The 14,495-nt window shown below is 34.4% G+C and overlaps 1 protein-coding gene across 4 annotated transcripts in view; it reads right to left on the reverse strand.

The window, feature by feature from the left end:
* Positions 1-13,470: 13,470 nt before the first annotated feature.
* The window catches only part of E23 (Early gene at 23), a 200,010-nt gene continuing 198,985 nt past the window's right edge, over positions 13,471-14,495 (reverse strand). For all 4 annotated transcript variants that reach the window (XM_070087764.1, XM_070087742.1, XM_070087762.1 and 1 more), the window contains one exon: positions 13,471-13,700. In XM_070087764.1, coding sequence (XP_069943865.1) covers positions 13,493-13,700 — 208 coding nt within the window. In that variant the 3' untranslated portion in view covers positions 13,471-13,492. The remainder of the gene's footprint in view (positions 13,701-14,495) is intronic.

Below are 14,495 nucleotides of genomic sequence, written 5' to 3' on the forward strand. Positions count from 1 at the left end.
TAGTGACTGTGATGTTACATAATTTATCTTCTTCTAGCTCACTATAAAAATTAATTACTGGAATATTGTTAGTGTCTTCCTGTGTAAAAACTGAAAGAAAATAATTTAAAAATCGAGCACATTTCATTATCTTTGTCAGTAAGGTGCCCATAGGTATTTTTAAGGGGACCTATCTTATCTCTAACTTTTGTTCTATAGACCTGGAAAAAACTTTTTGGGTTAGTTTTAGAATCCCTAGCAACTTTAATTTCATAGTCCCTTTTAGCTTTTCTTATCCCCTTTTTAATGTCCCTCTTAATGTCAATATACTGATTCATAAGATGACCCTCACCTCTTTTGATACGCCTATAAATTCCTTTCTTATGCCCTAGTAGATATTTGAGCCTATTATTCATCCATTTTGGTCATTTCTATTTGATCTAATTTTTTTATATGGGATAAACGTTCTTTGAGCAGCATGTATAGTGTTCAGAAAACTGTCATATTGATAGTTCACTTCGTTACCCCAGTCAACAGATAATAAGTGTTCTCTAAGCCCATCGTAATCTGCTAAGCGAAAATCTGGGACTGTTACTGAGTTACCGCTACTATCGTACTTCCATTCAATGCTAAATGTAATTGATTTGTGGTCGCTAGCACCCAGTTCCTCTGAAATTTCTAAATTATTAACAAGGGATTCATTGTTTGCCATAACTAAGTCAAGCAGGTTATTTCCCCTTGTAGGTTCTGTCACAAACTGCTTCAAAAAATAATCCTGAACTACTTCTAAGAAGTCGTATGATTCTAAATTCCCAGTCAAGAAATTCCAATCAATATGACTAAAGTTAAAGTCTCCTAGAATTACTACATTATCGTGCCTTGTGGCCTTAACAATTTCCTCCCATAGTAGTCTCCCTTGGTCCCTATCTAAGTTTGGGGGACGGTATATCACTCCTAAAATCAGTTTTTCATGCCCCTCTGAAAATTCTATCCAAACAGACTCTGTATGTGTTACTTCAGACTTAATACCCGTTTTTATGCAACAGTTCAAGCGATCTCGGACATACAGTGCCACCCCACCCCCCTTCCCGATACTTCTATCTACTTGGAACAATTTAAAACCCTGAATATGACATTCCGCAGGCATGTCCCGACTTTTTTAATTAAACCAGGTCTCAGTTAAGGCAAATACATCAATGTTACCTGCACTAGCAACTAATCTCAACTCGTCCATCTTATTCCTAGCACTACGGCAATTTGCATAATAAAAATTGAAAGACTCTCCTTTCTCTTTACCCTTCCTGCTCATTTCTGTTTTTCTACTAAACCTATTACTGTCCTTATCACCCAAAGTCCCTGGCTTTTCAATATCTACCTCGTTCTGCTTATTACTAGTTCCCCTAGAACTCATAATATTACTACACTGGGACTTCACTGTTTTCCTGCCAAAACCCATACCACTAACTATTCCTAGTTTAAAGTCCTAACTGCTCCCTCCACTGCAGTTGCCAGTGCTCCCACCCCAGACCTAGATAAGTGAACCCCATCCCTGGCATACATGTCATTTCTGCCATAGAAGAGGTCCCAGTTGTCAATGAATGTTACCGCATTTTCCTTACAGTATTTGTCCAGCCAGCAATTGACACCAATTGCCCTGGACAACCATTCATTTCCAACTCCTCTCCTTGGCAAAATACCACATATGACAGGGTTCCCACCCTTTCTCCTAATGATTTCTATTGCTGACCTATACCTGCTAATCAGGTCTTCACTCCTACATCTGCCAACATCGTTGCCACCAGCACTGAGACAGATAATAGGATTGCTCCCATTACCTCTCATGATGTCATCCAGACGGCTAACAATATCCTCCATCCCAGCCCCAGGAAAGCAAACTCTCTGTCTCCTACTCCTGTCCTTCAAGCAGAACGCCCTATCCATATACCTAACTTGGCTATCCCCAACAACAATATTCTTACCTTCCTTGGTGTCGTTCGTCGTGATGTTCCCAGTAGTCGACTCACATTCATCGGGTAGCACTGAGAATGTATTAGATGTTTCCACAACAGTTTCCACGGCAGTCTCTTTCTTCTTCATCGTTTCTACCTTTCCATTCGTCTTCTTGATCGTCAACTTCGTTCCCTGCTGTCCAGCCACTGACCAGTTTCCCTTCTTGACCTGAGGACTCAAAACAGGAGGACTACTACGAATCTTCTTGTTTTCCTCGGTCAGCCGCCGAATCTCCACCTTCGCCAACCTCAATTCTTCCTTAAGCTGTTGGTAAAGTTGCTCGATGGAGGGCATTTTGCTTCAATTCGTAGAGAGCGCGCAAACAGGTCTTCACAGAGCTAAGTACACGTCAACACTGCGCAAAAGCCAATTCAATCAGGAGCTACTGCACAGCACGTCGGCACGGCCCAATAGCGATGCGAACGGACGACTCCAAACCACCATCACGTTCCAAATTATCATGTCTCCGACTTTCTGGAAGCGACGGCTCTCCGATGACACCACGCCCAGATGTAACGTCCCTCTCTGGTGGTGACAAAGTCTTCAACACCTCCACCAATTCTTCCTCAATCTCGAGAACCTTCTCCTGTAATTGCTGCTCCTCCTTATCCACAGGAGACGATACCTGATCAGGCCGCTGGGGGAGGGACTCCAACTAACCGCCAGTCCTGTGTGCCCGATCCACTATCTCGCTCCACAAAACACCACGCCCTCCATCCGATGTTTGTTAAGATAAGATAAGAGATAAGATTTCGTTCGGATTTTTAACCCCGGAGGGTTAGCCACCCAGGATAACCCAAGAAAGTCAGTGCGTCATCGAGGACTGTCTAACTTATTTCCATTGGGGTCCTTAATCTTGTCCCCCAGGATGCGACCCACACCAGTCGACTAGCACCCAGGTACCTATTTGCTGCTAGGTGAACAGGACAACAGGTGTAAGGAAACGTGTCAAATGTTTCCACCCGCCGGGAATCGAACCCGGGCCCTCCGTGTGTGAAGCGGGAGCTTTAGCCACCAGACCACCGGGTCACCTGCCACCTTTGAAGCAGGGGCTGCGACATCCACCACAGGTCCAGGCACACGTCTTCGCTTGTCACAGGTCGCCGCTATGTGATCATACTCACCACATAGGCGGCATGTACGTCGTTGTCCTGGGTACATTACCATTACCTGCGTCCTGAAATCTTGTAGATACACATAGGACGGTATTGGGTGCCTCAACGTCATTTTGAGGTTGAAAGAACCCTCTGGATAACCAGCATAGGCACCTGCCGCCCACGTACCATGTTGAGCATAATGCACCGTCCCATATGTCTCAAAAACTTTCCTTATATCCGCCTCGTCCGCCTCAAAGGGAACGTTGCGTAACTTGATCCACGTATAATGCCGTGAAACATCAATCTTACACTGACAGCTGGTGTGATGCTAAGACTTACGTCCTGAAACCTGGTGACTAACGATTCATAAACCGTAGCTGATAGCAGTTTGACGAATATTCTTTGGCTTCCGTTTAATGCTACACCATACAAGTCACTCTCTTGTACGCCATATGTCTCCCGGATGATCTTTGGCAATAAGACTTGCGCAGAACTAGGCGTTATCGTTCCTTTAAGTAGCTCAGTGCCTACAGTATTTATCCTGCGTCTCAGACTAACCGCCATCTTGACAATTACAGTGCACCTATGTTGTTAACAGAGGCGTGACAGCACCACTTCACACCGCTGCAGCCAGGTAACTGACAAGGGAGCTCGCCTACAAACAGCAGAGGGGTGCAGAGCACAACCGCACTCTACCGTGGTCAGGCAGCGAATGATCACTGATTACTAGTAGATTTCCTGTTATCTTACTTCACAAACAGGATAAAAAAATGTTTTAATCAATGGCGTTATCCGTCCATAGCCTCCTCAGTCCCATTTAGTGGAGCTACATCGTGTTGTCTGGTCCTGACCGTATAGGTGATGTTTCAGCCATTTTTAAATGGCAACTGCAACCTGGCAGTTTCCTTGGAGTTTTGTCGTTAGATTTGGCGTTTACTCCTATGTTTCCCTCCCAATGTACACTGGTCAGTTGATATGGAGGTCAGCTACTTAAAAAAACATCCTTGGTTGTTAAACTAATCACTTCCTTCCCGCGATTTGCCACAGAAGGAAAGAAGAGCCCCGTCACTACAACTTGTGTCCTTGGAGTTTATTTTATAGATTTGGCGGTTTCTCCTGTTTCCCTCCCATAACACTGGTGCAGTTTATGTAATGGTGGTGCAGTTGATATGATGGTCAGCTACTGTCAGTATAGCTGAGAACATCGCTTCGCTAGTTGTACATCTGGCAGTAGCTGGTGTTTGAATGCCAGTCAGCCGTGTTTAAATGTTCACTTCCTTCCCTCATTTGGCACTGAGGGAAAAAATGTCACTAGAAAACTTTCAGTTTCCTTGAAGTTTTGTTGACTAGGTTTTCTCCATTGTTGTCTTCCTATTTAACACTGGTGCAGTTGATATGGAGGTCAGTTACTTCAGTGTAGTGGGAAAACTTCGCTTGCCTAGTTGCACGTCTGGTAGCAGGTCTGGTGTTTGAATGCCAGTCGTCCTCTTTTGGTCATATTTGGTCCATTTCGTTGTCGTCACCGTGAGTTTACCTGTCACTATAAGTTCCGTGTACGTTGTTGCAGCAGTACTTGCAATTAAGCCATCACTGGAGCTAGGATCGGCACAGGGAATGACAAAGATATAGGGGCAGCCGTTGTTGCTTCTGTCTGGGTCACGACCCAGTTTACGTGGTCATGTATTTAATCATTTCATTCATTGTTTTTCTCACCAGTTCTCTCTCATATCTGTGTATTCATCTCTTTTGTAGATTGGTTTTTCCAATCCTACTCATGTTGCTTCCCTCTCTACTTTTAGTTCTACAATGTATTCGAAGCTCAAGACCACGTGATCACTATCTCCGAGGGGTCTTTCATATATAATGTCCCCCAATGTCTTTACTACTCAAAGCGAATATGTGGTCCAGCCTTGATGGCTCATTTTCCCCCCCTGTTAGTATCCCTAACATGCTGATGCATGAGGTGTTCCAGCACCATCTCCATCATCTTGACCCTCTACATTTCTGGTAGCCCATGTGGTTCCGAGGTTTTTCCACTCTCCCTGTGATTGAAATAACCCACAACTAGTAACTTTTCCCTGCCCACATGTGTATGTATGTATGTGTGTGTGTGTGCGTGTGCGTGTGCGTGTGCGTGTGCTTGTGTGTGTGTGTGTGTGTGTGTGTGTGTGTGTGTGTGTGTGTGTGTGTGTGTGTGTGTGTGTGTGTGTGTGTGTGTGTGTATGTGTGTGTGTGTCGTAATCAAATATGTAAAGAACATAGGAATTAGCAAGAATACTGTACATAAAAGTATGTAAATAAATGACATTCTTTTAATAAGCTTTTATTTCTGTTTTGAAGATAAAAAAAAGTTTCCTCAGTACATATAACACAACATAAATATTCATACAATTAGTTATTTGTGTATTTGGGTATTATTATATATTTGGTGAGTCACACAATGGGTGGGTCATAGACTGGATCACATTATGTGTTTACAGTAAAACTTTTTCTTATACCACGACTTCCTTCTGAAGGATATTAATCTTTTGCACCAGGAACTATGAAAGCATGAAGAGCTAACATCCTGACTGCACAAAGTGCATCTACGAATTAAAAGCACTTCTTGTATTTTCTAAGTTTTTAATATTTCTGCCGTGACTATAATCTAGAAATAATGAGTGACTGCAATATAAGAAAATCAAACTGCCAAAAGTAATTTGTTTGTACAAAAATGTGATTAACTTTACACTATATTTCCAAATCTTATTACACATTCCCGTTAATTTTAATTATATCCCTATGAGTAGATTTGTGTAAAATAATTCCATGAGGAGTTAGTTGAGTATTGCAGTAATAGATAACCACTTTAGCTTGCTGTACTGCAAACGTTTAAATGTAGACACATAAGATATCGATACAGTAGTTCACTTAATTTCTTTTGGTTGCGAATGATGTTTGCATAGAAAGCAGTAATATCGTACGATATACAGAATGTTGCAACCACAACAAGTGACCAATATTAGTGGAAAATACAAGTTAGTTGCACTAATGAAGTTTCACCTATATAACATATTTATTGACAAAAATATCAGTAAAATAGAAATTATACTTATAACTGTGGATGATAAGATTTCACAGATGACAGAGTAAAACTTTTTTTTATACCTATGATAATTATTACGACTCTCTTTAATATTTTAGATGCTATGACATTTATGAAATTGATTATGAACATTATTTGAACAAATTTAAATTACAATTATATATTTAAAATATGCAGTGATCAAGTACAACACAAGATGATATACTAAATGTAATTTTAACAGTAATTATAAAAATATGATAGTTTCAACCACTACTGTTAATTAGACTATGAGCACCAATAATTACACTAAACTTGCTTCAATTTTAGCTCGTTTTGTTTGTGATACAAATCCAAAAACTAAAAACATAAAAGACTGCTAAGTTTCCATATCTTTAATACCTTATAACTTGTTACAGTTTGCCTATAGATCGCAGTGATACCAATAAACTAATATCAGTAAGCTTAGTGTTTAAATATAAATTTTAACATAGTTATTGTAATGCTGTTTAGACTGTCGAGACTATTGCAATGGTATAATGATTGCTAAGGTCCCTCGAACTCTTTTAATGTTAAATTAAGGGGCAATGTTACGTTGATTAACCGGGTTATTTGAACTGTATTAATGGTAAATTGACGTGTTGGTTTATGAGGTTCTTTATACTGTATTAATGTTAAAGTGATAAGTAACTAAGATGTGGCATAGCTCTTGGCTGGTTACTTCTAGGTCTTAGTTGGAATGTAATATTGGATATTAGAGTTTCTTTTGTAAAATAGAAATTAATAAAAAAAAATAACTAATTTTAATTTCACTGTTGGAATTTTAATGAAATATTAGACTGACAGTCTGTTGTTGCGTTATTACTACAAATAACAGTTTGATACAATTATATAAATAATTACTACTGTGGAAATGTTTTGTTAAGCATCGATCCTCTGTAGCTTTCACAATCATATATTGGCAGCTAAAATATCTATAAATTCATCTAACTGTTAAATTCTTTCATTGCAATTTTATACTTATTATTGCACTATCATGAAAAAAAAATAAATACAGTATCTGAAAAGTGGGAAATACGAAATAATTTTCTAAAATATAAATTATTATATGCAATATCAAAGTACAGTACTGCATTTATTTATTTTATTGTATTTACTTCGAATTTACTTCTCATATGCATTAAAGCAAACGTGGATAATAGACAAATTTAATAAAATGAATTTTAAGGAAACAAATAATTTATTTTAAACTCTAATCCACATAAAAAAAAATCTGATATGTGTGAAATTAACGAGAATGTATTCCAAAATAGTTTAAATTTCATCCTATTATTATACATAGACTTGTACTGTCCTTATAGTAAAGGGCTTTTGGCCCAAGGAATTGAATCTACTATCTCCTTCCTTGGATCAAACATCATTACCTTCCATTCTCAAGGTGCTGTATGACCCTTTTGTATTTTTACGTTTCCCCATAATAATAATAATAATAATAATAATAATAATAATAATAATAATAATAATAATAATAATAATAATAATAATAATAATAATAATAAAGATGTGTCTTCATAGTTCCCGATCTATATTTATGCTGTAATTGTCTCAACAAAATTTGAAAAGTTCACCTGTACTGTTTAACCAAAGTCACTGACCAATTATGGCTGCCAAATTATTAACTTTCAGTAATTAAAGAAACTCAAATAAATGCAACGACATCAGACGATGACTGAAAACTACATTAATAAATATATTCTAACCTATAAAGACTGACTGGCATATTATCTTTACAATAAATCATACTAGAAGGTTATACCTATTTCTAAAATAGGTATTTGGCTTGAAATCATATTTATTGTTACGAGTTTATTACTATTTGCATGATAATAGATACAAAAAAAATAGAGAGGTGTGAAACTTTGAAATTTTTTAAATTATCCATCAAGTTTCCACCTTAATGACAAAAAAGAAATAATGAGGTTTTGCTATAAAGTATAGAAACTTACAAATGCAACATGTACAGAGATCTTCAAAACTGACTGAATACTTGAGCAAAACTACATAACTTATAGTTATCAAATTTGCAAATCATTGTACAAAATTTTTCCAGATAGAATTAACAACGCAATAACCCAAAGAACAAATTATGTTTGTTTACTGATAAGTACCGTGAGATGTAAGCTATTTATTTCATATAAAAAAAATATGATAATTGAAATTTCTATATTATTTACCCATCATTTTACTCTCAACGAATTAACAGAATTTAAATGTCTACTAAAAACAAATTATATTTCCAAATTTATCATGTGTCATTGTTATCTGCTTGAGTATCCCTGTCCATGTTACACCTGAGAACATCACATCATTCTTGGTAAAACTGTCCATTTACCTGAGCTTCAACTATCGTATATTACTGTATTTAGCAGCGTAAAAAAAAGGATGAAAAAATATCTCTCAATTGACACTTAACTTGAGATGTGAAATCTTACTTTAAGTGCGATTATGAAAATATATAAGTAGTGACAGATTTTAGATAAACTCGTAATATAATATTTCCTGTGCTGTAAACACAGAAAACTTCATACCTGTTTAAAACTGAAATAGACTAATAAATATTGTCTGTTTTAAGATTATATTAGTGCATATTTTTTTCTACATGTAGTTCACTCTGTAAGATTCCACATTTCAGCTCCAACTTTTGCAATATTCATTATAACATGAAGCAACAGTTGGTATTACAAAATGCTGTCTCAGTAAACGCCTTAAACCTTCATATTTATGGAGTAATCCACTTCACTAGAACTTTTCTCATATCGAGTTATATATAAATGAAACATTGAAAGGCACCAACACATAGGACTCTCCTGAGATATGATGCTCAAGGGATAGCTTTAAATAGCTTTACAGGAATGTTAAATCTGTGGTCACATATGCTTTATAAATTGTCACTTAACTGCCAAAGGTACATGATCACTGGACTACTAACACGGGATACACATTATATCTATGGGTGATATGTATATATGCCGTGTCGAATAGGTAAACTTGCGATTTTGACTTAAATAGCAACGCTTTTCTTGCCGAATAAGACAAGCAAAAATTTGTGTATGCAATAATTTTGCAAAAAATCATTCTGAATCTCATGAAAAAATATATTTCATTTCGTTTGTTTATTAATAAATTATTGTAAACTTATCTAAATTATATTTAGCTAGTTCAGTCTAAGTTAAATTGCGCTTGTTGTAATAAGGTTATGTAAGTTTTCTAAGGTGCTTTTGGTACAAAATAATTAATTTTTGTATTAACATAAATGAAAAAATATATCTTTAAATGTATAAGAGAAAATTTTAGAGAGGACTTAATTTTAAATGAGTTCTTGCTAAATGACCAGTTATACCAATTCAGCACGACACACACACACACACACACAAATATATATGCATAAATATTTATACATATGTGTGTGTGTGTGTGTGTGTGTGTGTGTGTGTGTGTGTGTGTGTGTGCGTATGTGTGTGTGCGTGTGTGTGTGTGCGGGTGTGTTTTATTTGCAATAATCTATACACTTTTAGCATTCTCGTAACAGGAGTTCTCAACAGTTGCCCAAGTGTCATTCAGTAAACCACAGCTGATTTCCTGTACGTGAATACTGCATATATTACATCTTCTACTCCAAATACAAACACTCTCTCTCTCTCTCTCTCTCTCTCTCATATATATATATATATATATATATATATATATATATATATATATATATATATATATATATATATATATATATATATATATATACATATATATATATATATATATATATATATATATATATATATATATATATATATATATATTATATATATATATATATATATTATATATATATATATATATATATATATATATATATATATATATATACATTATATATATATGCATTATATATATATATATATATATATATATGCATATATATATATATATATATATATATATATATATATATATAAATCGTGCCGAATAGGTACAAATTGGTCAATTAGCAAGAACTCATATAAAATTAAGTCCTTTCTAAAATTTTCTCTTATACGTTTAAAGATATATATTTTTCATTTGTGTTAATGCAAAAATTAATAATTTTGTACCAAAAGAACCTTTGAAAACTTACCTAACCTTTTTATAGCAAGCGCAATTTAATTTAGCCTTATCCAACTAAATATGCTTTAGACAAATTTACAATAATTTAATATAGAACAAACACAATGAAATATATATTTATCGTTAGGTTAAGAATTATTTTTTTTTAATTTACTGCATGCACAAATTTTCGCTTGCCTTATTTGGCAAGAAGAGCATTGCTATTTAAGCGAATATCGCAAGTTCTACCTATTCGGCACGACTTATATATATATACATATATATATATATATATATATATATATATATATATATATATATATATATATATATATATATATATATATATATGTGTGTGTGTGTGTGTGTGTGTGTGTCGTGCCGAATATGTAAAACTGGTCAATTAGCAAGAACTCATTTAAAATTAAGTTCTTTCTGAAATTTTCTCTTATACGTTTAAAGATATATTTTTTTCATTAATGTTAATGTAAACATTTTTAATTTTACACCAAAAGGATCTTAGAAAACTTACCTAACCTTATTATAACAAGTGCAATTTATTTTAGCCTAACCCAACTAAATATATTTTAGATTTGTTTACAATAATTTATTACTAAACAAACACAGTAAAATATATTTTTTTCGTTAGGTTCAGAATGATTTTGGCGAAATTATTGCATACACAAATTTTCCCTTGTCTTATATGGCAAGATGAGCGTTGCTATTTAAGCCAAGATCGCAAGTTCTGCCTATTCGGCACGACACACACACACACATATATATATATATATATATATATATATATATATATATATATATATATATATATATATATATATATATATATATATATACATACATATGTCGAATAGATAAAAATTGTCAGTTAGCAAGAACTCGTTTAAATATATATTTTTCATTTATGTTAATGTAAAAATTAATAATTTTGTACCAAAAGAACCTTAGAAAACTTACCTAATCTTATGATAATAAGCGCAATTTAATTTAACCTAATCAAACTAAATATATTTTATATAAGTTTACAATAATTTGATGATAAACAGACACAATGAAATATATGTTTTTCGTTAGGTTCAGAATGATTTTTGCCAAATTATTGCATACACAAATTTTCGCTTGCCTTATTTGGCAAGAAAAGCTTTACCTATTCGGCACGACATATATGTAGTGACGGAAAGAAGTAAGGAAATGACTGCATGGTTTTTAATGACATTTTAAGCCTCTGATACGAGTTACATAGTTTTATTGTGCAAGTCTCTATGTGACAGAGTGGCATTCCTTCTCATGGCACAGCTGCTTTTGATACACGTTTTCACTCCCAGTAACATATTGAAAGCATAACAACATTTCCATTAGAATTTGCACTACAGAAAACTTCAGGGCATGAGAAGAAATTGAATCAACAATATAAAATGTAAGACCCGTTTCTCTGTAAACTGACATGAGAGTCTAAAGTGCAAGTGAGCTCGAGTTGTGACTGGTAACTAATGAAGATTCTCATGAAGTATAGTAGCCAACACTAATGGTTCTACAAAGATATTTTCTTTCAAATAAGAAAAGAAAATGCTTCTTATACCAGTATAAAGTTATGGTAAAAAAAGAACCTGATGATGTCTTGTATGTGTCACAAAGATTGGCACAACCACAGCCTTAGCCTCTGTTCACCATTCTTTATTTCATCCACCACTGGAGCGTTATTCGAGTTCTCCAAAGTTCAGGGATTTTAATAAGCAGTTTTTGGCAGGATATTATATCCATCACTTTTGTTGACTGTGCAGATTTTCTGTTCACAATTTTTCATTATCAGCATATCACATTCACTCTTTACAGTATATTGTTTGCTAAACTGAATCAAAAGATTTCTTACCATCATTCCTCTTTACAAAATTTCTATTTTTCACAGCACTTCCTTTCAGTATATGTGACCACAATCCCACAAGACTGTTGCCTATGTATATTACAGTGGAAAATAATATCTCATGAATCAAAGATGAGTTCTCTTTGGCCAGTCACATACACAATGAAAGATCTGCTTGTGGGGCCATGAAACATCTTTCTTCTCACACATGCATCATTTCTGAATCTCCTGAAAGCATAAGCTGGAGACCTTTTCTTCTTTTTCTTTTTGTTTAGTCTTGTACACAGCAAGTTTTTATATTCACCATCTTACACAGTATTTTTTTATATTTCACATTACTAATAAATTTTATAAATACATACATAGGAAAATATTTTCAAGTTTAATATTTAGTTATCAGTAATACCAGTACAGACTTGGTACAGATCATTGTAATGTTATCAAGTGTCTTCACCGTTTGGCAAACAAATTAAGTGCATTTGGAAGATAACTTCTGCATTACTGCTTGATCTTAGAGTATTTATAAATCAGCTCTTCATAAATATTTTGAATAGAAGCAAATAGAAAGCTTTGTATAATTAAACTCAACTTGCCAGACAAATCTAAATATACATGATTTCTTCATTTTATAAAAGTCTTCTGTATAACAAAGCATGAATACACGGTCTATTCATTTAGATTAAAAACACATTCTTTATGGACAACTTTAAACCTTATTTCATTCTTTATTCTATGTTTTCTCCCATAAATACAGAAGTTCAAGAATTAGGTTTATGATTCTTCCAAATGATGGCATTATGTTAAGGTGAACACTATTATAACATAGATCCAACTCATGTGATGACCATCATCTGGGACCCTTGTTTAGTGCTTTCCTCATAATTGCTTATTTCCACTAAGTCACTGACAGTCATTGAATCTGAGAATGTCAACTGAATCTTTTCATTACATCACCTGAAAATGTTTAGCGCCTATATCTCCAATACTGTAACAGCATTTAAGAAAAAAGAACGAGAGCACTATTTCCATGCCTTCACGAGTGCCATCATCCTTCTCCTTTCTCGCAGTTTGGAAGCAATCAAGTTGAGTAGATCACAGCCTTGTATGATACAGTATAGTTGCTCACTTGTGTCCCATGACACTTAGCTGCCCTCCCCCCCATTTCTCACCAAGGAACTGAAGATCCTTTACCATCACTTAACTTGCTTATTTTTTTTTTTCGTTTAGTATTAGAACATACTAGTAAAATCTGAGCATTATAGAAATCCAGAACGGATCATTTTTTTTTTTTTGGAATATACTGTATTCTCTTTACAACTGATGCTACTTCGGACGATGAAGGAATCTGAGCATTACATAGGTCAAAAGTCGCACTGCAATCATAAAGCCGATGAGGATGACAGTGTTTACCCAAAGAGGAAGCGGTTGTCCTCTTTCTGCCAGGATTTCATCAAAAGGAATGGAATGTAAATCATCGTCAGAATGAACAATTTCAACACAACTGTTGAAGCGTGAATTCTCCGAAGAACAACTGAGGAGATAAAAGAATTATATTGTTAAGTCATTTCATTCCTGTGACAATTTATCATAACAGTTTTTAACAATATATTTAATAATATATTTAAGTTTCCCATGAATATACTGAAGTAAATGAAGAAGTTAAGTTTGCTGTCAATTATTTTTTGTATCTGACCACATTCAAAATTAAGCATTTTTCTTTTGCCAAACATATCGAAAGTAATAAAAAAATCTAATGAAGAACATATCTAAAACTAGACCAACGTTCTAAAAAAGAAACCCAACAGAAATTAAAGCAAATAAAAATTAACCTTAAGTATTAACGCAAAATCTTGTTTTAAATGAAAAACAAAGAAATGAAAATCAGACTTGTAACTCTAGCTTAAAAATGACTAATATATACCAAACATATTTAAGCCAAACATAAAAGAAAAATAACTGGTTCATATTTTCTTTTTGAAAAATTTCTTGTCTTCTTAATATTCTTGAAGCCCATCCTCAGATAATAATCTTTACCCATTCTTTTACCTACATGATCAAAATATCACTCCACATACATTTTAATCAAATAAATACCAGTAAATACAAGTATTTGAAAAGTTCATATTGAATTTTTTATATTTTTCATCTTTCAGTTCTATAACAACTTGTATTTCTGTCACCCAGGATGACCCCTGCTCCAGTAACTTACTTTCTGAGGAGAGCATGGGAGGAAGTTGTACATGTGTGTGAGCGAGCTGAAGTGAGGAGAATGTGGGATGAAGGGTGTGAGTTGTAGAGGGCGTTGGAGAGTGGGAGTAAGCTGTAG

This window comes from Cherax quadricarinatus, chromosome 2 (genome assembly GCF_038502225.1).
Source record: "Cherax quadricarinatus isolate ZL_2023a chromosome 2, ASM3850222v1, whole genome shotgun sequence".
Classification (NCBI taxonomy): domain Eukaryota; kingdom Metazoa; phylum Arthropoda; class Malacostraca; order Decapoda; family Parastacidae; genus Cherax; species Cherax quadricarinatus.